Source organism: Rhipicephalus sanguineus, chromosome 2, assembly GCF_013339695.2.
Source record: "Rhipicephalus sanguineus isolate Rsan-2018 chromosome 2, BIME_Rsan_1.4, whole genome shotgun sequence".
Classification (NCBI taxonomy): domain Eukaryota; kingdom Metazoa; phylum Arthropoda; class Arachnida; order Ixodida; family Ixodidae; genus Rhipicephalus; species Rhipicephalus sanguineus.
In genome coordinates, this window is record NC_051177.1 from 44,499,696 (window position 1) to 44,524,243 (window position 24,548).

Consider the following 24,548-nt stretch of genomic DNA (forward strand, 5'->3'; position numbering starts at 1 on the left):
GTTGGTAAAAAGCTGCTCGATCGCAACCCTTAAGCAACAAGACCGTGGGCAGTTCTTTCCCTTTCCAATTTTCACTACGTTTATTACGTGTGGAAGAACAAAGGTGGTTTGGGCCGAACTAGAAGAAAACGAACATTTCAAGCGATATTTCAAGCGATAAGTTCCGTGGCCAAGCTAGGAGGTTTGGGAGGTTCAACCTCCCACCACCCCGATATTATTACATTTTATATATGTACGTATATGCACACACATACGAAAACATGCCAGATCACACATAAAGGGGAGTCAGAACCCCAGAAAAAAATTTGTCTACGACCCTGCTAGGTACGTTCACGGTTAAATCATGCTTATGTGGAAGCGGGCTTTTTATCTTATTGCTTTTCGAGAGGCATTCAAAAGTCGTGGCGAAGAGACGTGCTCATGCAGGGGCTACAGAACATAGCGCAAGCCTTCACCTCCTCGAGAACAGTTTCAAGACAGAAGATACGCTGGACCAGACGAAAAAAGGCAATGCTGCTTACGCAGACAAAACGCCGACAAATTGAATGTCGGAAGCCACAGGCTTCCAGATAATTGTGTTTCGTTTGTTGAAGGAAAGGAGCACCACTTAACTAGTCAAAAGAGTCTCTAGCCTCACGGGTGCCCCCCCCCCCCCCCCCAAGTTACGCCACTGGATGCATACAATATTTTGTACGGAGTCAGGTATACATCTTTCGGTGATTGCATTCTTTGTTGTAGCTCGTTGGGCAGGCGACGGTAAGTTGACGCACACGAGAGCGCGTGTCGAGTGACAAGTGTAAAAAAAAAGTAATACAATAAAAGTTTCGCGCAACCGTGCCGTTAGAACAGCGCGTAAATTAAAAAAGAAAAAACATACGCTGGTGCCTCCGCAGAATATGTTAGTATATTTTGCCGAGGATGAAGTCCCCGGTTTGACTACCACATCTGCAACGACGACACTTATGAGGGCTGCTCTCGAAGACGCTTGTCGTGAGCGTTGTAATGTGAGCGTTGTGAGGGAGCCGGCAGCTCCTTCAGGGAACAATGGCGATAGGAAGGCATTCGCTTCCTGCGCCGATGTTTCGAAAAATTATTTTTTTTTCGCCAACTAGCATTTCCTTTCTGCCAAAGGAAATGTGAAGAAGCCAGTGACATAGCTAGGGATCATGGAGGGTTCAGCACCCCACCCCAGTGCCCCACCGAAATTTTTACGCTTTTACACGCGCACACATGCATACAACCACACACACTTACATAAAGGATGCTGAACCCCTCACCCCCCCCCCTAAAAGCAACAACAACAACAAAGATAAAGCAAAGAGAATACGCCCCTGGAGATGTGAAATCTATTGCGTTCACACGGTCAAACAAAATGCGATCTTTGTGCAACTTCAGCCGAAAATAATTCACGTTGCAAGATGATCAGAGTGCTATCACCAGAGAAAAGGTCTTTTTTTTACCTGTCGCTTCAATGTGTAGTTATTTGACTCATAGACAGGCACTCTTCTTGGGAAAGAAAATCCAGGCGCTCTTTAGATGCAATAACGAAACCGAAACTGATTGTGTGCGTACCATCATCATCATTCTTAGAATTGGCGAGTACAGCAAAACGTGCGTGCGCGCTTATGCGCGTTACTTGCGTTCAGTTTAAGAGCTTAAACATCCCCTAAACCACCTAAACATCTGATTATTAGTTACTGACAATGATAAGGATATGTTCTCGCGCCTGTGCGAGGCGGCATAGCCCACTTTATGTCCCAAACTGTGCGGCACCGGCACTTTAAAACCCGAAACCCGTTCAAGAAAGTTGAGCCGCTCGCAGTGAAGTTGGAGGAACCGGAGCAAAGCGGGCGATTGGGAAGCGACACATCGGGCAGTTACGATTTTGACGATGCAGATGAAGACCCAGAAGAGGTCCTGGAGCACGTTGAACATTACTACGACCGTCATATGGAGTAAGTGCAAGCTTTACTAACGTGCGTGTTCTCCGCTTCGGTCAGGCTCAGGTTCGCGCGTGCTAACGATTTGGTTTTGTTTTTGTCCAGGGAACTCCGGTTGGAACGTCGTAAAGCAAGAGGAGCGATTACACGACGGAAATACTTCAAGGATTTATTTCCGCCGGAAACAAACCTACTAACTTGGGCTGCGAAGGAGCAAATCCGTTACCTGCACAGCCTTGATCCGTCTGAATGGACGGCTGAAAAAATTGCCCAATGTTTCCCTGTCAGCGTGCTGGGAGCAAAAGTAAGCTCGTCGATACCTTTTAGTATTATTTTTGTTTGCGCGTACCCAAGTTTCATAAGAATGTTGGCTGTCGGAAAGCACATCCTTTAGAAGAGACCTCAATAAGCGCAGGACAACATGCGCGAGATAAACAGTACCCGTTGCACAAGACGAACATAGATGTTCTTAGGACTTTGTTACGTTTCAGCTGCTGCCATTGGCTTAAAGATTCATAAGGAGAATAAGAACGCTTGATGTACTGTCCCTGCGTGCTAGTCATCCCAAGTTGCAAAGCCTGACGTGAAAAACTGCTCACGGTCAATCTATGAAATTATTTACTTTCGCATGGAAAGTTTTTTACTGCGTTCCTTTCTTTGCACCCTGAAATCTGCCCTATGCACGTGTTTCAACTCTCTTGCGTGCATAGTATTCTACATTTCATGTGGTGTATTCATAGAAAGATTTTTTTTGTTTTTTATTAGGTTTACTAGTGAAAATCTTAAGGGTCGGCCTGAACTACAGTAACGTAACGATGACGATACTGCTATACTTACCGCAGAGATTAAAACAGAACTGATCTAGCACTTAACATTAACAGCTAAATGTACAATCTTTTGTACAAGGCAAGCACAACTTCTGTGAGCTAGCATTGTAGTTGCAGACACTCACCTGCGAGGCTTACCTGTAGTCCTGCTACCAGTAAAGACTGGAAGCCAGGGCTCCCAAAGTGGGTGAAGTGTCACATCACGCATTGTTGATGATCCTCACTAATGTGTATTGTTACATACCGTAGCTACTGTGCTGGGGGCAGCGATAAGAAACCCGGACAAGTCCTATTAGCTACAGGCAATAAAATCACAATTTTCGCGCACGCAATGAGCTCTACAATTTTTTTGCCAGTAACTATGACAAAGGCGGCCTGCCTCTTATCGCACTGCGTAAATTTGTAGTAAACATACACGCACGTTCCATTTTACCCACAGGAGTTTGTGAAACAAAACTTGCTGTGTGTTGCTTCGTTGTTGGCATTTTCGTTTCTCGCGCTTGCATTCTGCCTTGTTACTGAGCAGATTCTTTGAAATTTATTTGCAGAAGCTGCTGAAATCCCAGTTTAGAATAGAGACAGCTGAACAGATTGCAGAACACGACAGAAACGTACAGCTCAAGTGGAAGGCATTGAAAACGGGCAAGGCGGACAAAAAAATTTCGCCGACGACCAAGAAGCTGTACTTGGAGGGGAAGCTTCAGGAAGACCAGGCATATGGGAACAAGACACTTCCGATGCCGCAGCAAAGAGATGACACACGGGCACTGGCGCTGTCACGCCTCTCTCCAAAACCTGGTGAATACAGCAAACTAATTGCCACCTACTTAAAGCTGAAGAACCCCGAGAAGAGTGTGCCTGCCAAGAAATACGAACGGGAACGCCGCGAGCAAGAGTACGACGACATTTACACGGAAGATATGGCAGCTGCAACGTCGCTCAAGAGAATGGGCAGCCATGGAAGGCACGTACGAATAGATGAATACAAAGCTGCATCAATGAAGTTTCATCAGTATGCAAGTGAAGACGTGAATTCCAGTGCTGCGGTGTGTATGAGAACTGAAAATGCTTCAGACACATTATCGGCACCGCTTCAGGACACAGATGGCACTACTGAACATGACGAAACATTTGACATTCTCGAAGCTCACAAGCATAAGAAAGATGACACATTGTCGCAGCGAGTCAGAAGCGAAATTGCAGAAGACTACAAGTATTCGGAAGATGGTGACGAAGCGCCGAAACGGTGCATCACAATACCGTCCCACTTGAAGAAACGAGACTCTGCTGTGTATAGGGTTGGAAAGTGCTACTACGATGAAGATGGTGAAATACTGTACAAAGTTCCTTGATAAAAGTCGTTTGTGTATAGTACTCTTTATTTTGCGGAAATATATAAATTAACTACAAAAATAATGTCTGCACATATTTTATACCTCTGCAACAGTTATTGACCTTTAAGCTGGGCTAGTAGCGATGCATTTTCTTGCTTCATCTGCTTGTAGTCGGCCGTAATCCTCTCCAAGTTAGCTGTGACTTTCTTCTGGCTCTCCTGCTCTATTTGATCTTCCAGGTCACGCATTTCTCGCGTGATTGACCCTGTTTCCTCCACTGCTTGCAAAAGCTGGTTTGAATTCTGTAAACAACAAAAAGACATTGAAGGGTTCAAAGCATGCAGTGGGGTTCATAATAATAATATTTGGGGTTTAACGTCCCAAAACCACAATATGATTATGAGGGACGCCATAGTGGAGGGCTCCGGAAATTTCGACCACCTGGGGTTCTTTAACGTGCACCTAAATCTAAGTACATGGGCCTCAAACATTTTCGCCTCCATCGAAAATGCAGCCGCCGCGGCCGGGATTCAATCCCGCGACCTTCGGGTCAGCAGTCGAGTGCCATAACCACTAGACCACCATGGCGGCGCTGCATTGTGGTTCATATCAAAGTTTTTCGCAACTGGCTTTGTAAAGCATTTATGAAAATTTTACACATGGATGAATGTATATGTGCAAGTTTGTCTTTTCCAAAGCTCACAATTCTTCGGCACCCCAGAGTAATGCATTCACATTAGGATTAGAGGCCTCCATGGCTTCACTGCATTCTGAACTGCTTATGGATATAATTTTGCAAAGGCTTTTGCTGCATTTTTAAAAACATTTGTATTGTTGTGACATTTACTTTACCAATGAGGCATTCTGTACCCTCTCAAATGCCGTTATCGCTAACATTTCCTTGACTGTAACAAAACCCACTGAGTGTTTAGCATGCAACATTTCTTTTCCCCCCTTTATCACACACATTCTGATGAGGCCCATTCACATGCTTTGTCACGCCCATCTGAAGGTAATTGCCAATGTGGTACTCTGCACTGCTGCGAAAACATGACAGTTTAAAAAATCATCGTGTCCTATGATACCAAATATATACTACCACTACTGCTAAGAAAATAAAAAAAAAATGTGTGTACACACTTCAGCACGGCAAGATTGGTCGGCCCAGGTCTGGGAAAACTAATTATAGTTAGTGTCAGTCTCTTTCATTGCTTAATGACAATGCTGCTTGTCAACAAAGCCGATATCAGTCTGGAAGTTGTGGGAGTGCTATCACACCCTGCGCCTCATGGCGTCTCGCGGATAGGCCGCATTTAGGTTAAACGGCCACTGATGGATATGTGGCACTGTGCTCGCACGGGTTAAGGTTAGCGTGGTGGCGCCGGCAGCGCTCCTGCAGAGGTTAGGCCGGTGCATCGAAAACAGCAGTGACTCTCTTTGGGATTTTGGTAGCGCCGTGGGTCCGTGGGGGACGATACCGCGGCTCGTTTCCTGCGGGCCCCTCGCGGTGAGTCGGAACATCGGCGACGCCGCATTCGCGGTGCATTGTATGTCTTGTTTTCCGGGTACTGTATTAGCATTGTATAAGGTTACTTAGCGTGTTAGTAGTTATGTATCAGATTCGGCAGGCGAGCTCGTCGTATGTAAAAGCAGGTATGTAAAAATGTACACGTGTGTTTGTTGCTCGACTGCGTCTACTGTCTCTGTGTGTTCCGAGAGAGGCCGCTCATATTCAGACCCCACATTGGCTGCCCAACATGGAGCTCTTGGAGCATCAGACGACAGTTTTCACGGTTCGGGGCAACCTTTTGTGAGCCGGGTTAGAGTAGGCCTAGGGGGGGAATTTCATCGCTAGCGTCCGCGGCGTCCTTTCTTGAGAGTGAGGAGATCGGTTGCTGTGGCGTGTTTGAACTTGTCGGCACGCCGAGTTTTTTTTCTGTTCGCACGTGGTTTTTTTTTTTTTAAGAACGTCGTTGAGTTGTCGGTATACGAGAGCCACATGGTCCGCATCCTGGGAGAGCGAGGCATAGAGCACGTGGATTGTGGGCAAGCCCAAAGCAAGCGAGTACGGGCGCCTCATAGGTGGTCCGAGTTTTCTGTAAATAGTTTCTTCTGTCTCTTTGACTCAGGGAGTCGCGGCTTGTGTAGCCAGGTGGCCAGGGGCCACGGGTGTCATTGCTGCTAGTATTGCGGCTCGATGCCGGGGCGTCGTGACACTGTCCGGGACGGTGGGCGCCGATCGCTCGGTAGGCTGCTGTGTGCATCGAGCGTGTAGGGCCACCTCACAGAGCTGTCTCCCAGACCCCACAGAGTTGGTCGTCTGTGATTGGCTTTGTGTAAATACTGTCTCATGCCTTCAAGAAAGTGGAATAAAGAGTGCATAACGTGCTGTGCAATCCCAACAGAAAGAAATGGAGAGATGGGCGGAACCCAGTCTTTTGTGGTTGTGTAGTACGTCCCTAGTTCAATATGAACCTAGTCTGGAAGAAAGCTTCACTGCAGATTAAAGACAGCAGAAAACAAAGCTGACCACACACCTCATGTACTGAAGCCAAGTATTTGTATGCCCTCCGCACAGCTTCATCCTTCTTGGCATCCTGTAAAAGAATGTGTATATAATTGCAAAAATGCAGACAAGCATGATCATAGCAGTAGGACCAACCTACTGCTATGGCGTAGCAGTAGGACCAACCTTGAATATTAGTTCATCTGTGACTGTAAATGTCCTGTCCAGCTTCCCAGTGAGTTGGTTAATCTCCTTCTGGAGGCTCCTGGTATCCAGTAAAACCTTAAAGGGATAGAAATCCAAAAGAAAGGCAGGAAAGGGAAGATGGAAGCTTGCGATGAGAAATTCGTAAACAGGGGTTGTGTGCTGGAGCCTCTCTCCTTATAAAGGCAGAGAACACGTTTCATTACGCAAGAATTTCCATTCAACACGTTAAAGCAACCACACTGCAGGTAATGTAAATCTAATGATTTCATAGACAATATTGGGTTTTGCCTAAAATGTGCAATAGTAATATTGTAGGGGTAAGTATTGCACAATGGCAAAGTACAAATAGGAGATAAGATGCACTTCTCAAATTCTCAAGCTAACAAGTTCCTTAACACTTTTGTGACCGCACCTATTCCCATCGATAGTATGGTATGACTTCAAGATCAAGTTTTGGCACTCTCTGAGCAGTTCTGGACAGCTAACGCAATACAAAGCGTAAAATAACATGTTTTTTATCAGTTTTGTTTGCGAGTTTGTTTTTTCCACCGCGGGGAGATTTTTAAAGCTCATTCGCAGTCAGGTAGGTGAGCGCTCGTTGTTTCAGACTTCGCGTCGACACTGCTCGCGGGTGCTCCACAGAAACGGCGAATTTCGACGGATTCCGATTAATATGAGTGGGAATCTCTGGATGATGGTAGCAGCACAGACACGGAAGACGACTTCAATTCGCCAGGCTTCAGTACGGACGGCGAAAGTGCGTCAAACCTCTCTGGAACATCAGCAGCTATCCGCCGGTAAGTTTCGTCTTCTCCTCGGGTCGTTTTATCGCTGCCGCGCATCGATGTAAACGTATCTGTTGCGTTCTAAAAATAACAACTCTTATCTGCAAGGTGTTAACTTCATTCGGGCGGGAGCATTTGGCGCCAGCTGCAGAAAGAGCGCAGTTCTCTTCGTGAAGACGGCGCGGAGCGGACTTTGACCCCAATGCTCCAGTGTGCTGCGCGTCGTCGTCTTCGTGTTGTTTTTCACCGCAGAAGTCGTCAGAGAGATATGCAGCCACACAGATAAGTATGCATGGATGCATATTTTCGAAAAGCCAACATACAGTGAGAGGGACGGATCCATGAAGGGAGGTTACTGAAGAGAAGATGAGCAAGTTCTTCTCACTCCATGTGGACATGGTAATTGTGGAAGTCCCGCACAGGAGGTAGGTGCGTCATGGTTATTTTGGGACAGCGGACAACGCGACAAAGCGTCAGCATCTTGATGTTTCCTACCCAACCTGTATGTGACAATGTAGTCATACTCCTGGATCCGCAGCACCCAACGGCCGAGGCGTCCTGACAAGTTCTTCGGAGAGGACAACCAACAGAGCGCATGATGGTCTGTCACGATCGTAAAACGGCGCCCGTACAAATAAGGGCGAAACTTTTGCACAGACCACACGATGGCCAGACATTCTTGTTCAGTGATGGTGTAATTCCGTTCAGCTGGAGAGAGAGTGCGACTCGCGTAAGCCACTACTTGCTCTTGGGAAGTCTGGTCATGCTGCAGCAGGAAAGCGTCGATTCGATGCCCACTTGCGTCAGTGTGTAAGATAGTAGGTGCTGTGGGATCGAAATGGCGAAGAATTGGCCCTGACGTGAGGCATCGCTTGAGGGTCTGAAAAGCAGCTTCACAGTCATCCGTCCAAACGAAGGATGCACTTGTGGTCAGAAGTTTGTGAAGAGGTGCTGCGATAGTGGCGAAATCACGGACAAACCGGCGGAAGTACGACGCTAAGTCGAGGAAGCTGCGAAGGTCCTTTAGCGTAGTGGGTTTAGGAAAATGCAAGACAGCGGCAACCTTGTCAGGATCAGGCTCAATACAGAGCTTGCTGACGACGTGACCCAACACTTTGATGCTGCGGCTCGCAAACCGACACTTCTTGGTATATAGCTGGAGACCGGCTTTGGCTAGACACGTTAGTACCTCGTCTAGACGTTCTAGGTGTTGTGAGAAGGTGGACGAAAAGATGACGATGTCGTCCAGGTAACAAAGACAGGTCTTCCATTTTAAGTTGCACAGTACCGTATCGATCATTCGTTCGAATGTGGCTGGGGCATTGCAGAGCCCAAAAGGCATCACACTGAATTCAAAGAGACCATCAGGTGTAGCAAATGCTGTCTTCTCTTTATCAGACTCGTGCATCGGGATCTGCCAATAGCCAGATCGCAAGTCGAGGCTTGAAAAGTATTCAGCACCCTGTAAGGTGTCAAGGGCACCGTCCATCCGAGGCATAGGATATACGTCCTTCCAAGTAATTTTGTTTTAGTGCCCTGTAATCAACGCAAAATCGTACTGACTCGTCCTTTTTCTTAACTAGGACAACAGGAGAAGACCAAGGGCTCGCTGAAGGCCTGATAACGTTGCGTGTCACACCGCTATTATTCTACGCCTGATAACGTCGTCTCACGCCACTATTATTCTACGAGGGCTTTGCGTTCAAAACATATATTTCGATTTTTTTAATGTTTAACCTTTGCAGAGTAGCATTGATGTTTTTATGAATCTTTCTTTCTTTTTGATGCATTTTTCTTTGTTTGATAATCTTTTTTATTACATTTGAAATAAATCCGTTGTTTGGAATTAACCCCTTAAGGGCTTATGACGACCTAAGCTCGTCATGAGCAGTCGCCACTTTTTTGCTTATGACGAGCTGTGCTCGTCATGGGTCTTCCGCAATGTTCCAAGAGGCTTTTGACGAGCCCAGCTCGTCAAATGGTGCGTTTCTATTTACAACACAGATGGCAGCACAGGTTGCATCATTGGTGCTTTTGTTGAATGAGCGTTTGCGCACTTGTTGGCGGGATGCGCGCCTTGCGATTCCCTCGCGTCATAGAGGTTTTTGACGAGCCCAGCTTGAGAAATGGTGCTTTTCTATTTACACCATAGATGGCAGCATCGGTTCCGTCATTGGTGCTTTTGTTGAATGAGCGTTTGTGCAACAGTTGGCGGAATGCGCGCGTTGTGTTTCCCGCGCGTTTTATAAACAAACATGGCCACATGTTGACGGAAATGGCAAGAACATCTGCAAGGAAACCAGGATCTGGTGCAGCTGGTGCGAGAAGGCTCTCTGCGCAGTGCCGTGCTTCGAACGCTATCACACTAAGTGAACTATCAAGGAATAGTGCATTTTGTGCGCGGCAATTCAATTCCAACCTTTACTTTCTAGAGTTGCAGAAATTTTTTGCAGAATACACCTCAAATGCTCCATGTATTATAAACACATGATGGAGCGAAGAATGGCCAATAAAACATTATTATCTGCCGAAAAAAAGTTTTCGCAAGTATTTTTTTGTTTTGAACACATTACTGAAGCATTTCGCATCATAAAAAAATTTGGCAATTTTGGAACATATTTTTTTTGTAAAATGAGCCCTTAAGGGGTTAATACTGTTGGAAAGACCAATTCTTCTTCTATCATTTGATACCCTACACTTTAGCATCAATTATATTCTGTGGCAGGAAAAAAATATTTCCTGGACTAGCCAAAAACAACCGACTTTTCCGCGGTCACGAAAGTGCTAATCAATTTTATTGCCAAAGAGTTTTCATCAGCCAGAATGGAAATCGTATACCATTCAATGTTAAGTGATTGCGTGAGAAAAGTGTTGTAATTTATAAGTGCTGCTACGGTTGCATGGTAATTGATACAGTTTTGAGGTGCACTTAACAAACAGACAGAAAGCATGCGCACTAGCACGCCTGCATGTGTGTATGGTCACACATAAAATCTGATCATAGCTTTTAGTAGGCTAGTGCGGATATTCGAATATTCGATCGAATAATACAGTATTCGAATTCGCATCTATTCAAATTTAAATTATTGAAAATTTCAAAGTATTCGAAATGAACGAATAGGTGTATATTAGTCTGCTTGTAACCCCCGGTAAAGGTGGTTTCACTGCAGTGGAGGGGTGCTATACCGTGAATACACCAGTCCAAAAAAAATCTGCGCTGTCCGCTTGTAACCTCCCGTGACGGTGGTTTTACTGCAGTGGAGGGGTGCTACACCGTGAATACACCTTTCCAGGAAGCATCCGCACAGCCGCAAAGCCCCACTTCAAGGTTAAATGAACATATCACCCTCGCATCGATTCATGATTTTTTTTTTTTTAAGTTTAAAAAGTTGTTATACCAGCTTATATGCTCCAAATAGTAAATTTTAAAACATAACATATTTTACAGGTTATCACTTGCATTCTACCGAAAGCCAAATCCTGCTACTATTCAAAGTTGCTTCCATTTCATTTGAACCGAAAGGAATGACATTTGCACATGCCTTGTTACAATTAAAAAAAAATGTGCAGGTTGGTTGGGTCATGACAAATATGCTCATTTTTCTTTATAATACGTGATATATACTATTCGAAATTATTCGACCAAAATCACTATTTGCTTTGAACCTAAATTTACTATTCGCACAAGCCTAGTTTTTAGAGGCATACTAACATGACAACATTTTCAAATATTTATCCATGCTTAAATGAATGTTCAGGGCCTCTAAACGTTATAAGGAATAAGGGTAAGCCTCACAGCATGCTAAGTAATTTAATACACTGAAAGAAGTTCTGTGGCCCGTTTCCATTTTCGCAAGAGCAGCTGTACAGCAAAGCCATTGGTGCAAATTTTATAACTACTACAGTGAACTCTCACTTGTACGAACGTCGGTTTAACAAATATTTCAGAATAACAAACTTTTAGAAAATTCCCAGCGGTTTTCCTATGCACTCTATGCAAAAATCTTTCAGTTAAACGAATTTCTGAATAGTGAATATTTCAGTTGAACGAACTTTATCTGCGGAGCCCGGGTCACCAATTCAATGAAGTTTTACACTCTGCAGCACGGGCGTAGCCGATGCGAGCTGCCCCCAAATTGCCCATCTACGGCGGCGGTGCAACATTGCTTGTGCATGCAGCGCCGTCGAGGCAAAGCGGCCGTGCGGCCGACAAAAACGAGCCACGTGCGCTTGAGTATCTGTGTAAAACTATCAGATTTGGAAATTGTTTCCAGTGTTCATCCGGAACCGAAAGAGGAAGAGTGTGACGAAGAAGTTGTAATGGCTGAGGCAGGTTCAAATACTTAATCTCTAGCTGAGGCTACAGGATATATCAGAAAGTTGCGAGACTTCGTGCCACAGCAGCAAGCTGTGCCAGAGGCAGTGCACAGAAACATACTATTTCGACAGCTTTATTTCTTCTTGCACTTTAAGGGTGCCAGTCCAAACGAAAATTGCAGAATTCTTTCCAAAATGAATTGCATTTCACACTTTTGACTTGAAATCTGCTGTGCCCAATGCTGTTCCTTATTCTAGTGAATATTCAGTTAAGTGAAATGAACTAGGTATTTCTTTGGGTCCCTTGAAGTTCACTCATGTGAGAGTTTACTGTACCACTAGTCATAATGGCTTCAAAGAATTTATGCATTTGGTAGCAGAGATACAAGCTCTTCACCTTTGCGATTTCCTCTTTCTGTTTTTTTGATGTTGCCAACAATCTCGGTAATACGCTTGGTGTAGGAAGAACGGTTCACATCCTTGGGTAGCTTTTCATACTCCGCAACCTGAAAAAGGAAGTTTCTTTTTTCTATAGCTTTAAGCACGGATACGCTCAAACTGCTTTGCAACAAGCACATACCAACTGCTTGTGCATCTCCTCCTTGGTGCGTGCCTGCTCAGAGATCTCCCGCATCTTGTCTTTTATGGCTTTGATTTCTTCCAACTTCTGTTGAGTCTCGTTCTGGAAAAGTTAGATGTAAAATGACCACAGCGGCATATTCTAATGTTCACATCACAAAGCTTTTTTTAAGGGTTATCTTGTGTCAGCAGTACCGTATATTTTAAGCGGGATGAAATAAAACAAAAAGCGATTTCACCCTCTGGAAGTTAATCCGGGCATGTTCCAAGCTTTATTATTAATATGTAACTGGGGCACAGCTTGTCTAATCTTGCACATTTAGGGGGGAGGGGGGCCATATGTACATGGTCATAAAGTGAACGACATTGTGAATTTTTTTCTGCATGCAATTTTCCCTAACATGGCACAATGGTATAGAACTGAAAATTTAATCATATGCAGTCTTACCATCTAGGCTAATACCAAGCACTTCAGCAATGTTCAAAACCCGCCACAGTGGTCTAGTGGTTACGGCACTTGACTGTTGACTCGAAGGTCACAGGATCAAATTCCCGGCCATGGCGGCCACATTTCGATGGAGGCGAAACGCTAGGGACCTGTCTACTTAGATTTAGGCGCATGTTAAAGAGCACCAGATGGTAAGAAATTTCCAGAACCCTCAACTACAGCGTCCCTCGTAATCATATCGTGGTTTTGGGACGTAAAACCCCAACAATTATTATTATTATCAGCCTTGTCCGAAAGAGATGAAGGCCTAGCCGTAGTTGGGTGTTTTTGCAACTGAATAAAATCACCCATATCCCTAAAAAACGCCTTGTGGCTTTTTTTTTTTTCCTTAATGTAATGCCCCAACCAAGAATTACAAAAAAAGACACAAAGAAAGATATACTGTGTTCGCTATACACTACACTCCCATGTAATAAAGGCAACAGATCAGAATAAGTTTGCTCAAGCTTGTCTCCTGAATTTTTTGCCCCTTGATAACACAACAAAAGCAGCATATAGGAAGAACAGGCAACATGAGACAGATACTCACAAGGCGTTTCGAGCACTGTTCCTTGAGCTGGCGGTACTCTTCGATCAGAGGAGCCCTATGCTTTTCCCACTGCGTCGATAAGCTGACCAGTTTCTGAGCAGCAGCGTCTATTTTTTGCCTGCAGCTTCAAGATGTTCTCGTCGGCATTAGGAAGCAAGGCTAGTGCCTTGTGCTCAAGCTCGTTCTGGCTTTCGAGCTCCAACCTTTGAGCCTTCTTTTTCTCTATGTCACCGCTTATCTGGAAACAAGCAGGAATACTTGTAGCAAGACCTTGATGGACGAGGACACCGGCGAGTAGTTTCATTCAAATTCTTCAAGGAACAAAGCTATGATGCAGGCGCAATGAGTCTTAGAACTTTGAAAATCACTTTGCCGAGTAATTTCTTTAGCTGAATTTTTTTGTCTTATCCACCGTTATTGGCCAGTCAATCCTGATTAGACCAGTGTTGGCAGCGTATGATTACAATGCACAGTTGGTAGCAGATTGGTTGCATTCATAAGCAGGCCTTTGTAACTTTCTAAACCACACTTCGCTTTAGTAGACACAGAACACGTTTAGTGCAGTCCGGTATTAGATGGGAAAACTTGGCTAATGATGAAGGGCTAACACAACCTAAAAGTTTTTATTTCACTGAGCGGAAAAACAGAAAAGGTATGGTGCATTACACTGGCATCTTTGCACTAAAAAATAATCTGAACGCGCTTGTGTTTCAATTAAGCTTTGTTTGGTAACCAGATATTAAATCGGCATTCTTTTTAAAGGAACCATGACATCAAAACTCCAAGCTCGAATTATGTTATGTTAGCCCATACACGTCAAAGCTAGCTGGCAAAATTTGAGCGCATTCAATGCGGCAGAAAATCAAGCACACTGAACATTCAATAAGCATATTCAATGCAGCAGAAAAGAGCTGAATCGTACCGCAGACCTCGAACACCAGCTTGCAGACCTTATTAAGCAACTCGGCGTAAACCGAGCTTGTCAAGGTAATGGCCCTTCTATTGGCAAATGAACAATCCAGAGCTATCTTAAAGCCAGCAACACTGAATCGCAAAGTAAGAACTGCCAGGAGAACAAATTTCTAGGGGTGTGCGAATATTCGAAATTTCGAATATTTTTCGAATAGTGTTTGCTATTCGATTCGATTCGCACTGAAATTTTACTATTCGAACTATTCGAACTTCCCAAAGACAAATGCAGTCAACGTCCGGTTGAAAGTGACCCCTTCAGATTTTCAATATGCTTCACCTCATTACACTCTCGTATTGCGGCAAAGCTGCCTTTCAAGCTCCGTTACGGTCGAACTTAGCCAAGAGACAGTCAACGTCTGATTGGAAGTGGTCCCTAGATTTTCAATATGCTTCACCTCCTCACACCCCCGTATTGCGGCAAAGCTGCCTTTCAAGGTCCGTTACGGTCGAACTTAGCCAAGAGACAGTCAACGTCCGTTTGGAAGTGGTTCCTAGATTCTCAATATGCTTCACCTCATCACACCCCCGTATTGCGGCAAAGCTGTCTTTCAAGCTCCGCCACGGTCGCAAATGTATTAACTCAAGAAAACGCTGGTTCCAATATGGAGATGAAAGATGTGGCAGAGTTGGGGACTCAATTAATGCTGTTTTGGACCTGAAATTTGGGCAGGATGTCCAAAAAATCGGACGCCGAAGCTTTTTAGCATCCAAAATTTCAGATGTTCTTATATATTGACGTCTACGAGGCAGATTTGGAACTCCGGACTTGAAGGGAGCACACCCTTGTCCACCACATCAGTTGGGCTTCCACAGAAGTTGAAAGAGGAGGAGAGGCTGAGGAAATGGCATCTTTGCCTATCACGTGTAAAGTGTTGTCGGCAACACTTTGGTTGCGCAAAATCCTGTACATAAGTACAATTCGGCCTCTACATTGCCTCATTGTTGATAAGAAAACTATGAAACACCACCCCGCCAGCGCTTCATCAACCTAGCGAAAAGAAACACTTTCACGTTGCTATCTCACAAGAACATACTTAGGGATTCTCTGCAACTTTTTCTGTAATTTCACTTCGAATTATTCGAAAAATGTTTGAGAAATATTCGAAAATTATTCGAAATTATTCGATTCGATTCGCACTCAATCTTTATTATTCGAATTCGCTTCGCACCCAGAATTTTGATATTCGCACAGCTCTACAAATTTCCCATTTGATGAAGGCGAATTTCACTTCCTCTCTTTCTTCTAATTGTCATTGTAGTACCATATCAGTTTTTTTTTACTCAAACAATACATTTGGGTGCACTTTTATTATGAGCCAGTGCAAAGTGGCAGCACATAGGATTTGAGTAAATATGGTAACTCAGATGTACTACTACAGAGGGCACACGACCAACCTGCTGCAAAGCTGCCGACACTTCCTTTTCTTGACCTTCAAGCTGACTAATGACTTCAGAGATGCTTTCTAGTTGGCTCTGCATTTGTTTAACCTTGGCCTCAGTCTCTTCCTCTGAACTCTGCTTCTGAAGTTCCAACTGGGACCCAGATGCCTGCCTTGGCTCTTCATCCTGCGAGCGAAGCCATTCTGTTATGAATGCAATGTCATGCCTCGCTTCAGGTGCGCACAGTTGTGCACGCCAATATAGTGCATCGAGAGCAATAGAAATGATGCACATAATGACATTTAAAGTGAATCACATTCGCCTTTAAATAATTCTAGATTGACCTATGCTAAAAGTTTGAATGATATGTGTGAAATGTTTTAAAGGAGTCCTGACACGAAAATTCTCGCCCCGCGTTTTTTTGCTGCAATGTGTTGCTGGGGGCCTGTTAGTCATAACACGGCACAACGTTTGCTGCAGCGCGCGACAGATAATTAATTACAAGCTGCTCATTACCGACAGAGCATCAGTTTCGGTTTGACAGAGCTCCAAAAACGACAAGCCGCCGGGTGCAACTATAACCACCTAGCGAGTGAAACGCTCGGTCACGTGAGCACACAGAACAGTGACGCATTTCCGCGCTGTCTGTCGTCGTCGGGCTCATCGTCGTCTGATGGCGACGATTTTCTTGCGGCTGGGATGGAAGGAATTTTCGACGTGGCGAATCACTTCAGGTTTGACCCGCTGGCGAGGAGCGATTTCGGGAAGCGCGTCAAAACAGAAATGGCGGCTACGTCGTCATCATAACTTGTACCGGCTGAGTACACCGTACCGGCTGCAACGATTACGTAGGGGAAGTAGGGGGGTCACCTCGGGTCACCTCCGAGGGTGTCACTGCACAAGGTGCGACCTATGATGCTGGATCGCGCTCGCGACCTTCAAAATTCATACAAAATACCTTCCAAGCTTTATTTGCTGTCGATATCTTGCAGATGGTGCACGCACGTACACGGGAATCGATCCAGCAGGCTATCTCGGCCGCGAAATTTTGTGTCAGTACCCCTTTAACAAAACCACTTGGAAGGTGAGCAACTCTCATCTGCTGCTGTTGTGAGTATGTCATGTTCACTTTCATGTTTTATCAGAACATTCTACATCAGGCACATTTTCTAAGCGGTTGAAGAACTGCTCTTGAAGTAACCTAGACGTGAAATTAGATGCCGTTATCATATCTGTGGTTCTCAAAGCAGAGGATTGATGCATGCGATTGTGGGGTCTCTCGGGCTCAAGGAACAAAGGACACAGTACACTGCAGTGCAAACCAACAAAAGGGTGCTTATTTGCTCTGTAGGGGTACGAGCACTTTTACAGAGTCCAAAATCTGCATGCTTAACAAAACTTGCTGAAATTTGAAGCTTATATTCATCCTGCCAATGTACGAATTTTGTGGTTTTGAAGTTCCAAGAAATGTGGTAGCATAAAGAAATTTTAATGGACATAATTTTTGGTGTTTATCTGCTCTCAGCTTTTGTGATGTCGTTAGGCTCAACAGTAGAAAGACATGCCTTTTTTTTTTTAGTGTGCGTTTTGCAGCAATAAGTGGTTTTTCAAATATTGAAAAACACCCTTTCAACAAGCAGTCTCACAGGAACATTACTTCCTGTGGGACTGCAGACTTTTGCAAAACTGCCTGTAAGTGTTCGTGCATATATGTGCTTTTGTGTGTGTATTTTTTAAAAACTCAAAAAGTTTAAGTGAGAAATATGCACAGCATACCTTTGTGAACTGCAGCTTCTCTGTCCTTGTAAACTTTGATTCCCTAGCGGTTGTGGCTTTATTGCTTGTGGAAAGGGATGCCAGAAGCTTGGATACATCCACCCGGGACTGCTCCGAGAGAAGAGACTGTTGGAATGCGTCAGCCACCCTTTTCTGGATGCGCTCTTTCTTTCGCTGCCTGTGTTCCTGTTGGAACGTGCAGAGTGATCCCCTCAATCAAAATATTTCACTCCAGTGGTCTTACCCACAAAAAGTTAGATGAACAACATGATAGGACACAAATGCAAGTTTATCTGTTTGAGCTACTTTATATGGCCTCTGTAATCTCTCACCATCTGGTACAACAGTTTATGGACCATGGGTGCCGCAAGTGAAGTTGAATATTCTTGCACACACAGTCTGTATCCTGAATTTTAATGGTGCTGCTTGTACTCAGTGCACGACAAACATGATGCAAGATGCAGGTGTAAGCAGAGAGAATATCTAGTTTCGCGGTCCATAAAATTTGGTCCTTATAGGCACTTTGTGTAAAGGTATCGAGATATCAAGAGAAAGACAAAAATGTAACTTTGGGAACAAGCAAGCAACTAAAGCATAAGATAGACTGCATCAACACATTCAGTAAAGGCCATATGAAGTCATACAAGGAAAAAAATTGATATCCACCAGTTTGTAACACAAAGCTACAAAGGAAGTTGATGCGGATTTCATGGAAAGAAAGCTTCCTAATCAATGAAAAATTTGTCCTGGTCCAGGATTCAAACCCAGGACCAACACCTTTCTGTTTGTGGTTGCCCTACCCCGACTGAGAAACGCTGAGAAAATAGGTAACTGTGTACACCCATGAGCAAAAGTATGCGAACCATCGTTGTCCGTATACGTTTGCTGTATGCGCCATCTAGTGGCGTTGACAAATTCCATCAGAGTAATGCTCTTGACAGCTATTCCGTCAAAGCAATGCTTTTGACAGCACACAGCTTGCAACTACTAGACGGCGTAGACACCGATTTCGGCTCGAGCTTCCATGGTCCGTATACTTTTACTCTTGGGTCTACATTTGAAATGAGCACGAAAGAGATCTTTAGGCAATTCCCAACTCATCGAGCCATTCAGCTGGTATAAGCAGAAATGCACTATTTCCACAAACAAACTTTGCTATTCCACATATTTCATCCATCCGATTAACAGCAATTACCTGTTGTGAGCCTTTTGAGAGTAAACCAGCTTGGTGAAGTTCAGCTTCTTGGTCTTGCGAGGCAGCTGCTGAGGCTGCATTCACTTCAAATACTGAAGCAGCGAGCATTCTTGTATCCAGAGCTTGCTTCCACAGCGGCTCTGTCAGGCCACCTGGACAATTTAGTAACTGCTTTGACAACAGTAATGCTGACATTTAAAGCAGTCTTTTTTTTGCATGCTTCCTCAACCTCATATCCCACGAGTTCCTTCAAATGGGCAACGATACTTGCTAAGGTGTCCCGTCAAACTGCTACACTATCCAACTACAGTTACAACTGGATGACATAATATAAATGTGCTCACGGTGGTCACAGGTACGACCCTTCATTGGTAAAGCTTACTGGAGATCTGGATGTAAAAAGCACACGCTACACTGGCAAGTGCAAGGTCCCTAACAGAGGCTCCTTTAATACTGAAAGACAAATACTGCAGCCATGTGAATGGTGCAGCATTAACAAAGGTCCAATCTTACCAGGGCAGTCTCCAGGAAGGGTAAGCTTGCATGTTCTTAACGTGCTTGAATTGCTGTAGTCCTGAGGTGCAAAATGGAAAACAAATGATCCAATAAAGCTCTGACATTCAAATAAAAAAAGTACAATCAACAGGAATCTAAAATTGCTCTTTTAGGCAGACAAAAGGCCCTAGAGCATTTTCAGCAAAGCTGTGCTCACAGTTATGTCAATGCATTTAGCAATATCAATTATGGTGCATGCTGACTATGACTGCCAGTGCAGGTAGATCTGACAAAAAAAGAAAACCTCGCAAGGTTGAATCTGTTTTACATTAGCATAACTTTCATACTGCACAGTTGCAAGCACAGTCGGGAAAAAGAGAACAAAACACCATCGTCAAGAAATTTTCACTCTTACTGTGATGCTTTGTGCTGGCTGCTACCACTGACCTTTCTGCATCAAAGCTACCACACTTGCCCTTCAATTTACTGTTGCGGTAGCAGCAGGATTGTCAGCTTGGAAAAATAGTCTATTCAGTCAGTCTGAAGCTAACAGCATGTGTGCAGATGCGAATGGAGACTGGATAGACATGGCGGTGAAAGAGGGAAAGGGCGTGGTGATGAAGTGACGATGATATACGAAATTTAATGATGCCAGGGCAAGGTATAATTAAAGAGCATCAAGGAAGTCATTGATTTCGATTACCGGTGGTAGATGAAACATGGCTGGATAATAGCCTAAAAATGCTTTGAGAAAAAAGCGGAAAACACAGGCATAGGTCGGCAAAAAATGTGGAGCTCACTCACGAAATATATTTTGCCCTTAGTGCTCACTTGGACTAATACTCACCAAAATTTTCCTTAACTGGACTCGCTCAGACTCTCACTCACCAAAATTTTCCTCAACTGGATTCACTTGGACTCACACTCACTAAAATTTTCCTCAACTGAACTCACTCGTACTCAGACTCACCAAAATATTACTAACTCGGACTCATTCAGACTCAAGGCTCCATCCGAGTCCGAGTGAGTCGACTCATGAATCTGTTAGTGGATAATTAGCTTTTTCAGTAATGTATGCTCTCAAGCTAGTTGGTGCATATAGCTGGTTAGAAACTTGTTGGCGCAAAACAAGAACGTGGACGAAGAAGTAAGACGGACAAGTGCGCTTGTCCGTGTTACTTCTTCGTCCACGTTCTTGTTTTGCGCCAATGATTTTCTAACTAGCTTTCCAGCCATGGTATCAATGCTTTTTCGCACCATTTTCTCGCATAAACATGCATTTTGTGCCTTTTGATCTCTTATTTTAAAATACGGGTAGTCAGTGGTTGCAATCTAATAAGGGCATTTTTTATTGAAAGAGATGACTCACATGAGATATTTTTATTAAGAACTTCCCGTGAAAGATTTTGTGGGGGGAGGGTCATGACACATCCCCCCCATCCCCCGTAACACGCGCCTCCAATCAATAAATATTGATGTGGTGTATGAACGCTAGTGCATTAAAGTATATGTGAGTAGACATGAGTATAAACGTGAGCCGACATAAGGCTTATAGAGGCTGAAGTGGAGTAGTTCCCCATAGGTCGGCAAAAAAAATGTGGAGCTCACTGAGTCTCACTCAAGAAATATATTTCCCACTTATGGCTCACTCGGACTCAGGCTCACCAAAAATTTCCTTAACCGGACTCACTCTGACTCAGACTCAGTAAAATTTTTCTCAACGGGACTCACTCAGACTCACCGAACTATTACTCACCCGTACTCACTCAGACTCATGGCTCGAACTGAGTCTGAGTGAGTCTGCGTGAGTCGACTCATGATTGAGATTTCCGACCTATGCATATAGATAATAAAATTATTTTGTGCGGTTAGGTGGCCTTTATAAGTAAATAGACACAAAAATTGTCCTGACAGCTTCATTTGAACTCTGGGCCTCTCATATTGAAGCTCGAAGCTCTCACCACCACAACACAGACACAAGCCTCGTCTGGTACAATACAAAGCCTTTAAGAATGTTTCGTGTGAAAGGAGGTACGTTCAGATGCTTCGTGCACTTTCCACAATGCTGACAGGTTGCCTTCGGTCTCATATCGGACATGCCGTATTTGCATGATTCTAACGCGCACTTTTTTTGGCTAAATGTAGCCCTCAAATTTGTGTGTGCATTACAATCGGGCTCAAAAGCGATATCGGCATCTTTTTTTCTTTTTTTTTTGTTTTCCTAATGCAAAATTGCCTGCACATTACAATAAGCATAGGCGTGCACACAAGGGGTGGGGGGGGCATGGGGGCAGCCACTGCCCCATACATTGAATTAATAGGGAGGGGGGGCGCCACGATGAACCTTCGCCCCCTTGAAGGGGAACCCTGCACACACCTATGACAACAAGGGGTGCACTTACTAATCGTGTAAATAGGGTATACCATTCAGATGCAAGGCCTGCAATCCCATTGGCGATGCTGTCGATCACTCTTGTAGTGTATACTTGCTCGACCCTACCGGTGCCATCCCCTGACGTGAGGCCAATGAATTACTTTCACATTTACCACTAAATCAATTTTTGGCTTTTAGATGAATAGAATTTCTGGGGTTTAACATCCCAAAGCAGTATGTGGTGGCTCAGCAATCCATTTCATCTTGGGTAATAATAACCAATCGGGGTTTTACGTATCAAAAACTCAAAAACACAAGATGAATATGAAGCATGCTATAGTGGAGGGCTCTGGAAATTTTGACCACCTGGGATTTTTTTAATGTGCACCTAAATCTAAGTACATGGGTCTCTAGCATTTGATTTTGGAAGTAAATCTACATGTGCCTCCTGTATCATGCTACTACACTTCAGAGTGTATGCCAAAATGTAATGCAGTGTAAACTTCAGTGTACGACAAAATAAGGACATGAAGCATAGAAGAATGTTTACCTCTTTCCACCAATGGCCTCCTTTCCAGCGTACCCCACTCTTCTTGCAGTAGTTCGGTAGCCAAGGCGCTTTCAACTGCCTAGCAATCTGCTCAGATATCGACCTTGAAATCAAAGCTGCTGTCCCTGGGTTGCACAAAATATGAACCAGAATAAGAAAGTCAACCGTTACACCTCTGCAAGCAAATCTTTTTACACCACATCTGATGCAATAAGAATTTCGATGAGTCTGCTTGTGATGTAGCCAGCCACAATCTAAGAATTTAGAACAGGCCCTTCACACAAAAAATTGTAGTGTCCCTCAATTGCTTTGCATTTTCCCATAATATGGCTTGCTTAGGTATAACACAGGCACAAAGTGGATATACATCAGTCAAGTATCATCAGTCATTTTGAGATTATTTCCCTACACAACTTTGCTGGTATCTAGACTTTCGCTCCTTAAGCACATTCAGCACCGACACCTTATCAGTTGGCAAGCATAGCAAAGCACAACTGCACTGATGTCCATTAGTTTTTAGAGTGAGTGCCAGTGAATGCAAGTAGACAACATTTCAACCTTAATTAATGCAGCAGTAAATAAGGAGTTTTCGAATAGAGGCCCCAAAAGTCTGGGGCCCCGAAGTCCTTTGCATGTGCTCCCTTTGGGTCAAGTAGGAGCTTAGAGTTTTCAAATAGGGTCTGCGGCGCTTTGGACACTCCCCCTATTCTAGGTCACTCCTGTTTTGGCCAAGAGCCGTCGCTTCAGTGGGTGCCGTCATGTTTGCTTGACGCAAAGCTTTTGGGGCAGGCTTTGGGGCTCCCGCTAAATTCGAGAAATAGCGTCCCCAACAAAAAACCCAACACTCTGTTTGGGTCTCGCGCATGCGTAGTGGCCTCAACGCTATTTCTTTGGGGCTCCAAAACAATTGGGACCCCATATTCGAAAACTCCCTAATGCCACTGTACCACCTAGCATGTTGGTGATAAAGCCATGGGCCAGCCTAATTGATGCAAAAGACATATGTTCCCAAGAAGATGGAGATTTTAATTAAGCGATCAAGTGATCAGCAGTTATGTAATGAAGGATTCATTGAGCTACAGAGCCAACATTCTAACATGTCAACAACTTGGTGGACAAGTCCCATGTCAAAATGTTAGTTATAGCTTTCTTGTTCTAGCGTTGTGCAAAACTTGGGTGATACTGAGTGTAAAAGTGAGTGCCAATAAAATCGAGTATATGATGGCGTATAAGTCTGTATTTTAACGTATATTGCGTTCTTTTGTCAGAGTCTAATTTCGCTGGGGCGCCGATAATCGGCGATGATCACACTTTGAAATAGCTTACCGAGTTGCTGGTCCGCAACCTTCTCGCTTTCCTTGGGCAGCTTCTCGAATAGGAACATAAATATCCTTCTCATCTCCGCCTCATTCGAATACAAGAAGGTCTGGTAGCCTAGGTCTCCTTTGAATCCCAGCTCCTACAATGTATACGAGCGCCATACATCAGTTTCGGTCACAGCGGAAGAATATAGTTTCGGTGCTGTTGACCTGCCAAGAACAGACAAAAAAGCTAGGGTAACAACTTACGATGCAAGCGTTCGCCAGCGTCATTCCCAAATTATAGCGTTCGACCATGTTCGTAGATATGTGCAGGGGAAGCTCTTTTTCTGGCGATATCAAGCGAAGGCACCGCACGACAGCTTCGACAGTGACTTCCGTCGTAAACTGCTTGAGCGACACAACGTCCTCATCGAACTCGCTGAAAAGCGTGGGAGGAGAAAACAGAAATCTGCCGTTAAACTACTACTGCAAGATACCGATGAGATTTACTACAACGGTTGCCCGAAGCACAGAACAACGATCTCCGGCGCTTGCCGAAATCATGCGCGCTACTTACCAACCGATCTGGCGCAGTGCATGGATTATTATCTGGTCCACTTCTTCCATTGTATTAGTTTCGCGGTGCGTTGAAGGCAACGAAGGATTCCACTACGAGGTAGCAGAGGCACGCCTTCTTGTCACGGGAACTTTTCCGTGCCTCGAGATGCGGTGCGTGGAGATGCTGCCCGTGTCCGGATCACACGGTGGTCCGGATCAAGGCGACTACCGCGCTACGCCCACCCACCACTCCGCAACTCCCTGTTCGCTCAACGTAGGCAATACGGCAACTTATTCCTGCGGTTAGAATCACTTCACGAAACAAGGAGACGTGTAAAGCACCGCTAACATTGAACGCTTGAATATTTGAGTTCTCACGTATCGTGCGATTCGGCGTATTTGCCGTATCGGCGCT

At 44.5% G+C, this 24,548-nt stretch overlaps 2 protein-coding genes across 2 annotated transcripts; one reads left to right on the plus strand and one right to left on the minus strand.

Annotated features, from left to right (window-relative positions):
- The first annotated feature begins 1,582 nt into the window (after window positions 1-1,582).
- Window positions 1,583-4,137, plus strand: LOC119382840 (uncharacterized). Its single transcript, XM_037650717.2, has 3 exons — window positions 1,583-1,955; window positions 2,046-2,244; window positions 3,316-4,137. Exons 1-3 carry the CDS (start codon window positions 1,753-1,755, stop codon window positions 4,117-4,119), a joined length of 1,206 nt encoding a protein of 401 aa, XP_037506645.1. The 5' UTR covers window positions 1,583-1,752; the 3' UTR covers window positions 4,120-4,137.
- Window positions 4,128-24,396, minus strand: LOC119382836 (coiled-coil domain-containing protein 22 homolog). The gene is given in 16 exon segments (XM_037650714.2): window positions 4,128-4,403; window positions 6,639-6,698; window positions 6,794-6,889; window positions 12,314-12,340; window positions 12,342-12,422; window positions 12,497-12,598; window positions 13,533-13,646; window positions 13,648-13,770; window positions 15,900-16,070; window positions 17,661-17,846; window positions 18,856-19,007; window positions 19,369-19,429; window positions 22,275-22,399; window positions 23,601-23,733; window positions 23,843-24,014; window positions 24,153-24,396. Coding segments are annotated over 16 exon segments (1,842 nt in total). The 5' UTR covers window positions 24,203-24,396; the 3' UTR covers window positions 4,128-4,214.
- Between the last annotated feature and the right edge of the window lie 152 nt (window positions 24,397-24,548).